At 48.0% G+C, this 9787-nt stretch overlaps 1 protein-coding gene across 2 annotated transcripts; it reads left to right on the top strand.

The window, feature by feature from the left end:
• Window positions 1-291: 291 nt before the first annotated feature.
• On the top strand, window positions 292-9787 carry M6PR (mannose-6-phosphate receptor, cation dependent). 2 transcript variants are annotated; one of them, XM_050944561.1, is made up of 8 exons: window positions 292-752; window positions 4257-4492; window positions 4608-4781; window positions 5359-5528; window positions 5615-5724; window positions 6173-6303; window positions 6858-6984; window positions 7673-9787. In XM_050944561.1, exons 3-8 carry the CDS (start codon window positions 4609-4611, stop codon window positions 7793-7795), a joined length of 834 nt encoding a protein of 277 aa, XP_050800518.1. In that variant the 5' UTR covers window positions 292-752; window positions 4257-4492; window position 4608; the 3' UTR covers window positions 7796-9787. The 2 variants fall into 2 exon arrangements, with proteins under 2 accessions (XP_050800518.1, XP_050800513.1); XM_050944556.1 differs by lacking the exon at window positions 4257-4492.

Below are 9787 nucleotides of genomic sequence, written 5' to 3'. Positions count from 1 at the left end.
ATCCCAGTCTGCATTGGAAGAAGAGAAGTCGTAGGCGGGGCCTCTGTGGTTTTTCTCTCTACCCATTGGACAAATAAGGGTAGAGAGGGTCGTTCTTGCTCTGGAATCGTCACCATTAATTGGATGAAGAGAGCTAGTGGGGGCCAGACACCTTCTATCCTCACCTCTCATTGGGCAAGAAGTACCCGTGGGCGAGGCACGTTTGGCCGCTCTCATATTCCACTGGGGAAAGGGAAGGGAGGCGGGGCCTGAGGTCAGTCCTTGTTGCCTAGCGTTAGCGCCCGCCCCTTGCCCACTTCCTGCTTCCGGATCTCCGGGTGGGATTGAGGGAGGCGCTGGGCAGGCAGGTGGTGAGCGAGGCGGCAGTAGCGGTGGGGAGATCTTCCCCCACCGATACTTACGCCTGGGAAGGGGCTCCCGTTCCAGTGAACGAGGACCTAATTAGTCATTAATTTATGCATGATGATTATGCATGAGCTCTTGTTAATAATTCATTAGGTGGGTAAAGGCCCGGACGGCACGCGAGATTCCCCAGGGTGGGCGCACGTGGCGCGGGCAGTGTTGATGCGGGCAGATCATTGAGCTGGGCTGGCATAACTTGGGTGCGTGGGGCTGACCACGGGAGCTAGTGGCAGGGCACGTGGCCTCGTGGGTGGTGCAGACACCGGTGTCTGGGTGGGTGTGTAACAACGGTGTGACGTGCAGCCTTGCAGATACTTCATGCCACACCTACCTCGCTGTCCTAGTGTCAGGTGAGTTTCTCCCTTTTCCCCAGTAATTTCTTTTTAGCATCTGTTAGTTGTCCGTGGTGGTATAATTGGGAGTGGTGAAAGCCTATGGGTGGGTGGATGTCAAGAGGATGGGCTGAGCATTTTATTGGGGGTGCAACAAGAGGCTGGCTTTGGGGATGATGTCTGGCTGGGGAATCCCAAGTGCTCTCAAGATGTCCTTTACAGTTTAGGCCAATTGAACCCTACTTTGTTACAGCTGGGAACTGGGATGCGGCTTCAGCAGCGCCATTGTCCTTAGTGGCCAATTTGTCTTTGGGGAGGTGACTACAAGGGCCTTGGGGTCTGCTGCTGTGTGAGAGTATTGCAAGGTACCCATTGCACAAATTCCCATTCTGGGGGCTGAAAGGACTTGGCTGTCAGGCCATCTGTCCACATCTATATGAGAATATGGTGAATACTGAGGGCAGAAACACCCCCACAGTCTCCTGACTTGGGACGGAGGAAAGAGATGGAAGAAATTTGTAAAGGAGAAGGAACTAATGAGAGGAAAAGGTCACTGAAGACTCCTGAATCCAGATATAGGATGCATCCTAACACATGTCGCAGTCCTTATCTCACAAAATTATCCAGTCACTGAAATGCAACAATCTTTGGGGCAGTACACAGCAGCTTAATAGCCACATGGCAACAGAATACAACGATTTGAGTTTTATGTCCAGAAAGAAAGCAGAATACCAGATCTAGCTTAATCTTCAGAGGGTATCTAAGGAAAGGGGGTATAATCATCCACGTTGGAATTTGACCAGAACACTGTGGTTAGCTCCCATTCTGTGGCAAAAAAATGTCATGTGATCTTTAATGGCCATGAGTGGCTCTGGCCGTGGGCTTTACATCTCAGCAAAAGTGGAGACTAATTGTGCGGCCTGTTATAAAGCAGAAGGGGACCCAAACAGGAAGTGAACAGTCTGGTGGGGATAGAAGAACTGGGTTAAATTAGAGTGTTTTGATAACGGAAACTGTCGCCTGTTCAAAATCAATCCTTGGGCCAAACTCGCCCCCAGGGTGAGCCTGCTGCAGGCTGTAGTTACACTGGTTGTGAACCTGACTTTTTATGCATACATTGTTGATACTGTGTCCTGCCTGAACTCTAGCTAAGGTCACTGGATTCTCCCTTCTAAATTTTCCCTCAGCAGTTTCAGTCCTCACTTCCTGTCCTGAACCCTTGTATAGCATTGCTTGGTTCTGTTACATGGCTACTGTATTCCGATATGGCTGCATTTCAGGCATAGGAGGGGATCTCATATACATGCAGTCTTCAAAATATGTGGAGGTCTTTTCTGCATGAGGGATGCTAAAGTACCAGAAGGCGCCCGTATTTTTATATCACTTTCAGTTTGACAACCACATGAACTAAATATGTACAAAGCAGCCAGCCAGAAAGGTCTTTGCTGCTGTTGAAAGAGAGGTGTGTTCTGAGCATGGGAGCCAGGAAGCCATGAGTTCTTATGCTGGTTCTGACTTGTTTGTGTGCCTTTGTAAGGGGCAAGTCACAAGCTATTTGTGCCTCAGTTTCCTCTTCTATACAATAACAATAACCTCTTTAGATTTACTTGTCCACCATACACCCTGATCTAAGAGGTTTCACTAGTTACAAGCTTTAGGGTATGTCTACACTAAAACTGGAGGTGTAATTTCCAGCTCAAGTAGACAAGCCCATGCTAACTGTGATCGAGCTAGCATGCTAAAAGCAGAAGTGTAGCTGTGGCAGTGTGAGCGGCAGGAGGGGGTAGCCACACCAAGTATGCTTCCTATCTAAGATGCTGGATACACCCTTGGGCAGCTAGCCACTCCCTCCTGCTCTCAGTACCACTCTAGTGTAGACAGTCCCTTAGTGGCAGACCTTGTAACTCTATGAAATCTTCAGTGTGGCTTTCACTATAACCCTCATGTAACTTCACTAGTCAGCAGTCTGGACCTTCCTTCTGTTAACTTCTTTGTGTTTTTGTAGCCCTAGCCTGATTTTTGTAAAATTTTGGATCAGTGTATTAATTGGTTTCTGTCAGTATTAGAATCTTCGCTGGGAGTTGTGGTTGGGAAGGGAAATAGACTGTGTGGCTGCTATTGAGTGACAAGGTCATTGTGTGTTTTTCTGAGCAATCAGCTCAATGTTTAAAGGATGTTTTATGATTAAGACACAGGACTGTGTTCAATGTCTGCATTAATGATCTGGAGGATGGTGTGGACTGCACCCTCAGCAAGTTTGAAGATGACACTAAACTGGGAGGAGTGGTAGATACGCTGGAGGGTAGGGATAGGATACAGAGGGACCTAGACAAATTAGAGGATTGAGCCAAAATAAATCTGATGAGTTTCAACAAGGACAAGTGCAGAGTCTTGCACTTAGGACCGAAAGATCCCATGCACTGCTACAGACTGAGTGGCTAGGCAGCAGTTCTGCAGAAAAGGACCTAGGGGTTACAGTGGACGAGAAGCTGGATGTCAGTCCACAGTGTGCCCTTGTTGCCAAGAAGGCATTTTGGACTGTATAAGTAGGGGGCATTGCCAGCAGATTGAGGGACATGATCATTCCCCTCTATTCGGCATTGGTGAGGCTTCATCTGGAGTAGTGTGTCCAGTTTTGAGCCCCACACTACAAGAAGGAGGTGGAAAAATTGGAAAGAGCCCAGCGGAGGGCAACAAAAATGATTAGGGGGCTGGAGCACATGACTTATGAGGAGAGACTGAGGGAACTGGGATTGTTTAGTCTGCAGAAGAGAAGAATGAGGGGGGATTTGATAGCTGCTTTCAACTACCTGATAGGGGGTTCCAAAGAGGATGGATCTAGACTGGTCTCAGTGGTACCTGATGACAGAACAAGGCATAATAGTCTCAAGTTGCAGTGTGGGAGGTTTAGCTTGGATATTAGTGAAAACTTTTTCACTAGGAGGGTGGTGAAGCACTGGAATGGGTTACCTAGGGAGGTGGTAGAATCTCTTTCCTTAGAGGTTTTTAAGGTCAGGCTTGACAAAGCCCTGGCTGGGATGATTTAGTTGGGGATTAGTCCAACTCTCTGCTCAAAGCAGAACCACATGACCTCCTGCGGTCCCTTCCAACCCTGATATTCTATGATTCTGTGAATGGAAACCTAGGCTTCTGGGTTGTATTCCCAGCTCAGCCACTGAAAATGTGACCTTACACTGGGCACCTCTGTGCCTCAGTTTCCCCATATGTAAATCAGGGATGCCAGTCCTGACCTTGTGAAACTCAGTGCCTATAAAATACTTTCAGATCCTTAGTGGAAAGGAGCTAGGGATGGGCAACATAAATTAATACAATTATTAGGATTAAGGAGCTTGAAATAGACAAAGCCTGACTAATCCTAGTCTCTGTCCCCCACAAGCTCTTTACACAAGAGCTGCAAAGACAATTGATTAGAATGATACCAAGTCTGTCTCTGATGAGAGATGCCCCTTTGGAGTGCAATGAATAGTGGCTTATGTCTGAAACTGACCCTGGTTTCCATAGCTGGCCAGCCTAAAGCATGTTGGGTTCTGTTCTGGCCAAGCAAGTGCCAGTTGATGCACTCAGCAGCAAGATCTTACTACCCAATGTAAAGTCAAGGAAGATTTGCAGATTGCGCCAGTGGTTTTGTGAGTCCCAAGCTGACCCTGGCTGTACCCAAGGCTGGGCTTTGGATTCTCCTGAGGATCTCTGAGATGTTCCTGGGCTCAGCTCCTTCCCTTTGCAGCCATGAAGAAGTGGTCAGTCACTGTCTTTTTGACCTTGAGGTTTGTGTGTTGGGGAGGGAATGAGGTGTTTAAGTGTTAATCCTTCTTGTACCTGTCTCTCTCTCTCTCTGCAATGGCACGTATGCAGAATGTTCCTATCTCACTGTTGTACCTGTACTGCACTGCTTGTCCTTGTGGCCCTGGCCATGGTGGTGATGGCAGATGTGGAAGAGAAGCACTGTGACCTAGTAGGAGACCAGGGCAAAGAGTCGAAAAGAGAACAGGCTTTACTGAAGAAGCTGGAACCCCTGAGCTCCACGAGGTACCGTGCATGCAACCCTCTGGCCCACTGCAGAGACTGAGATCTGGATCCTGTCCGGTCAGTCCCATATCACGAGAGAGTGAATGGCTCATAGGGCACTGAAGAGTGGGACACTGGTTCTAACTAACCTGGGTGAGACAGATTTGATGGATCTTGTTCTGTTTCCTGGTGGGAAGGAGCCCACATCACAGAATCACCAGCACAATCCGCACTAGTGGGCTCCTTGCATGGCAGTCTTGGCTGTCACTCTGAGGACTGAATGGGCCACAGTGACAGGATTCCCTTTTCCCTGTAGAGGTGGATGCCTCCTGGCACAAGAGTGCGATGGTAAGGGAGGAGCTTGCATTGCTGCTGTTCATGCTCTACCTCCTCTGGGCTCAACAGAGGAGCTCAGTTTCCAGAGGTCCCACCAGTGGTGAGGTAGGGAGCAAATGAGCTTACCTGAAAGGCCTAGCTTAAGTCGTAAGTGGACCTTAGAAATGTATACAGTGTGGTGAGGCATTTCTGAATGTTAAAGATCTAATAACCTTTGTGTGATTCATAAAGCAGGCGTCTGTTATCTGTCCCCTCTGCACAGCTTTGAAAGCAACGTGACTTCAAGCCCAGAGGAGAGGTACACCTACAAGTTTAAGGTGTGCAGAGAGGTTGACAGCTCTCTATCCCAATCAGGCCTGGTGCAGATCAATTTAAAGGACAAAAAGCAAACAGTGGTTGGAAGAATCAATGAGACACAGGTCTTCAATGGAAGTAAGACTCCCCTCAACCCTCCTCTCCAGCTCTGCCAATCCACCTTGCTCCTGAACTGCAGCCCTCTTTGTTTTTTCTCTTGGTAGGTGACTGGATCATGCTGATTTATAAGGGGGGGGATTCGTATGGCAGCCACTGCCATGGTGAGAAGAGGAAGGCCATGATAATGATCTCTTGCAACCGGAAGACACTATCAGTGAGTGGCATGGGAGGACTGTGGGGCCAGGTATAGAGGTTGAAGAGGAGTGCGCGGCTGTGAGGCAGGAGTGAATCTGAGAAAGATTGGGGGAAGGTGTCACTGTGGGTGAGGAGGCTGTGGAGCAACCAGAGGGTTTTACTTGTTTTGTGTAGTGGGTGTTAGGTCTTTCCACCAATAATGGTTGTGTTGCCTTTTGACTGGCTTAGCAGGCAGCTAATAGGAGATGGTATGTTGTTTGCTCTAGAAATGGCTGAAATGGGACAGTTTGGGGGGAGACCTCTGGAGGGGGCAGGCTAGGATCAGCTGGGAGCCTCTGCATGTGTGTGTGAGAATTCTGGAGTCGGGGGATTACTGGAACCTTTGGCAAAGCTGGGAGCATCTGGGCAAGTAGGGGGACTTATTTGTGTCTAGCCTGCCATATGTTTCCCCTTCCCCACCCAACCAGAGTGGCTTTACCTTGCTATCAGAAGAGAGGGAAAAGGAGCAGGAGTGTTTGTACCTCTTTGAGATGGACAGCAGCTTGGCCTGCCCACCCGAGGACTCCCACCTCAGCATTGGGTCCATCCTGCTCATCACGTGAGTTACTGTAGGATCCTGTCCATTAGGGCTCCAGTTCCAGGCCTCTGTACCTGTTAGGAACATAGCACGTGACATACCAGAACAGATCACTGGCCCATCTTGCATGTCCGTGGCCAATGCTTGCTGTAACTCTGCCCTGGTGTAAGGCTTTTCGTCCAGTGATCTACAGGAGCTTGACAAGAATTAAGCCTCAGAATATCTCATGTGAGAGATGGAAACGTTACCCTTTCCCCTGTTTTACAAATGGAAAAATTGAGGCACAGAGAGAGTAGACTTGCTCAAGATCACACAGCTGGGAATAGAATCCAGGAGTTCTAACTCCCAGTCCCCTGTGCTAAGCATGAGACAGCACTTCCTGTAGGCAATGCTGGGGAGGGGTTTATGCTGATCAACATCTCTGGTACCTTTTCTGCAGGTGCAGCTGCTATTTATGGCCCCATTTTCTGAAGGGTACTGAGCTGCTGGCTCCAATCCCAGTTGGAGGCAGATAGTTAGCTGAGGAGAGGTTGCCTTCAGCTTCTTCTCACTCTCGTTTCAACATTCTCCTACAGGTTTGCTTTGCTGGTTGCAGTCTATATCATTGGGGGACTCCTCTACCAGCGCCTGGTGGTGGGAGCAAAGGGCATGGAGCAGTTCCCACATTTTACCTTCTGGCAGGATCTCGGCAACCTGATGGCGGTTAGTGAAAATCAGTGCAGATCGGCAATCCAGCCCAGCTGGAAGGCAAAAGAAAAGGGCAACTGCCCTACACTTATGGCCTATCATTTTTGTCAGATTGCACAAGCTTTTTGCTCAGGGTGACTGTTCTTGGATGTGAGACCTCCCAAAGAGAACTCTGGTGCAGCAGAAAGCAGATGACTCATTTGAGGGGGGCATTCTCCCCTTTGAGTCACTGCTGGCCTTAATGTTCCACCATGGTGCTAATGCTGGGGAAGGTACCATCCTGCAACGGCCGTGTAAACCAGAGGCCTTGCCCAAGCATAGCCATTCTTTTCACATGGTGCTTTTCACATAGGAAGAGAGCAACCTCAGTGGCTGGCCAAATTCCAACAGGGAAAAGTTCCACTTTGCCTCCCTAAAATTCACTCCCAGCAGTCCTAGTCAGAGATATTATTCTTCATTTACTGACCTACTAGACTGTTGCCTGGTGCTATAAATCAGCTACAATGTTCCACCCAAGAAGTGGGTGGTTTCAGGATTACAAGCATTGTGTATTTACTCTTTGTAAAGAGTTCTGGGATCTCTCAAATACTTCAGTGATAGGTGCAACAGGAGAACAGAACAGGAGAAACATGAGAGGGGCTGCTATTGTTTAGCTTAATCTGTTGCATGTGGTCTGATCCCAGTACAATACTTGTTTCTGCAGGATGGTTGTGATTTCATCTGCCGGTCTAAGCCCCAGAATGCCCCAGCTGCATACCGTGGTGTGGGTGATGACCAACTGGGGGAGGAATCAGAAGAACGGGATGACCATTTGCTACCAATGTGATCAGGCATTAGACATCAGTTCCTTTTCTCTTTCCATCTTCCCTCTTGCCACTCACTTAACCACGTGTTACCTAACTACTTCTCTTTTCATGCTCTACTCTTCTGGTTTTCTTTAAACGATTTGCTTCTTCCACAGCTGGTATCATCCCCCTGCTATCCCAGAATCCTCTATTTCAGAGCAGCACTGGCCCCAAGGGCATGCCCTCTGAATGTAATGCTGTGATTGTCTTATGCGGAGTGCTATGCAACTGGGAAGAATGGTATTTGCTCAGAGTTCTGTGTGGCTATGAGATGGCAAAAGTGCTTATCCTGCATTCAGTGCCTGGCAGGCCTGGGAGTCCCCTCAATGAGATCTAGGAAGAAACCTTGGGTGGACATGGGGTGGGGGAATCCTGATGTAGAAACAGCTAGGATTAGGGGGAGTATTTCTGTGTCTTCTCTGTAAGGTTTATTCAATCTGTGAAACACTGGATTTGTTTTCAATTATTTAAATACACTTTCTGCTTTTTTCGCTTCTGTGCTGTGACACAAGCAAAGCATTCACTGCCCGCCTTCTCCCTCTGCCCAGTGTAATCATAGCAGGGATCTCTCCCCTCTAGCCAGATCCTTAGCGGAGCAAGAGCAGGCAGTAGCCACTTGACAGTCTTTCCTTTTCCTGATGGTAGCCTGAATTGAACAGTGCAGGCAGTTTTTTAGTTACCGCAAAGGACCATCGCCAAATAACCTCGATTTCACTAAACAGGGAAGGGGTGGTGGTGGTGCTGAAGAACTAATAGGGGCCAGGAAGATTTCCTGACTTTTTCCTATTGAAAGGGGTCAAGGGAAATAGTGTCTCTCTTTAAACCTCCTTCTTGGTTGCTGAGAAGCCAAATATAATGACATGCTGCTGAGCAAAAACCTGAAAGTGAAACTGACTTCCAGAGCCAAGGCAAGAGCCTAAAGACAGCAGAGTCACTTGATTTCTGTTACAAGGTTTCCCTAAGAAGAGATGTTACTGCTAGCACAGTTGAGGAATTTTTAAGATTGTGATCCTGACTATGTCCTTCTGGGAAATGATGGTGTACGTTAGTACAGTAATTACTTTGCTGTGGAATAGTCTAGATTTTACTTGAAAAGGGGAACACATTTAAGAGAGTGCTGCTGTATCAAATGCTGACACCAGGGTAACTGGCTCCAGTCATTACATTAAAAAGCAATGTAATGAGGAAGCAAGGCCATGCCCTGTGCTGTTCCAGTGAGCAGGTAGACTGGCACTGCCCCCTAGTGGGTGAGCTGTCAGATTCACTCTTTCAGAGCCATAGGGATGGAACAGGTCAACTCTGCCTGGAGATTGTTTCCATCCCTGCTCAGTTGTGCCACTAGGATGGTGCTTCTGCGCCCCCCTGCTGGCTGGGGAAATCAGAGCTGCAGTTTTCTGGGGCACTGGAGCTGCTCCCATTAGAAGACCAGGAGCTCCAGATGACCATTATAGGACTCATTAAGTCAGTGGAATATTCAGGCACTTTGATTTTTTGTTTTTGTGGGGTGTGGAAGGGGTAACCTTTGTTAGTGAATAATAAGCCAGTCTCCTTCCCCAGGGGAGTGGCTGGCAGAGAGCTATCTAGTAGAGGACACAGTTGAACCACTTGAGGGAAGGGGATATATTTTTATAGGGTGAAAAAACAGCCTGCAAAGAGCAGGATGAGGCTTGTGCTCCCTATTCTCTGGAAAGGAGGCCTGCCCAGTAGGAGGGGGGCAGGGGAGGTGGAGTTTGAGGGGCAGAAAGCAGGGTGTTTTTTGTTTGTTTGTTGTTTTTGGCTGGGCTTGGAGCAGGCAAATGTAATTCCTACTTTCTTTGGTTTTTATTACTTTCATTAAATCTTTTCACAAGATGGGGAAATAGGAAGTCACTGAAATTTTGTTACTGTTTTTCATGGTGGTGTTTAAATAAAATGCACATTTTTTTGTACAAAAACACAACTTTAAAAATAAAATGACCCAAAAATACCCCTAA

The sequence above is a fragment of the Gopherus flavomarginatus genome, chromosome 1, assembly GCF_025201925.1.
Source record: "Gopherus flavomarginatus isolate rGopFla2 chromosome 1, rGopFla2.mat.asm, whole genome shotgun sequence".
In the NCBI taxonomy this organism is placed as follows: domain Eukaryota; kingdom Metazoa; phylum Chordata; order Testudines; family Testudinidae; genus Gopherus; species Gopherus flavomarginatus.
This window is presented reverse-complemented; position numbering and strand designations above follow the sequence as displayed.

What these genes read in the sequence shown, in the direction of transcription:
- M6PR (XM_050944556.1), top strand. Translation starts at nt 721, where the DNA reads ATGCCACACCTACCTCGCTGTCCTAGTGTCAG. An exon ending in CCTCGCTGTCCTAGTGTCAG is followed by an intron (nt 753 to 4,607) that starts GTGAGTTTCTCC and finishes GCACGTATGCAG; the next exon opens with AATGTTCCTATCTCACTGTT. An exon ending in GAACCCCTGAGCTCCACGAG is followed by an intron (nt 4,782 to 5,358) that starts GTACCGTGCATG and finishes CCCTCTGCACAG; the next exon opens with CTTTGAAAGCAACGTGACTT.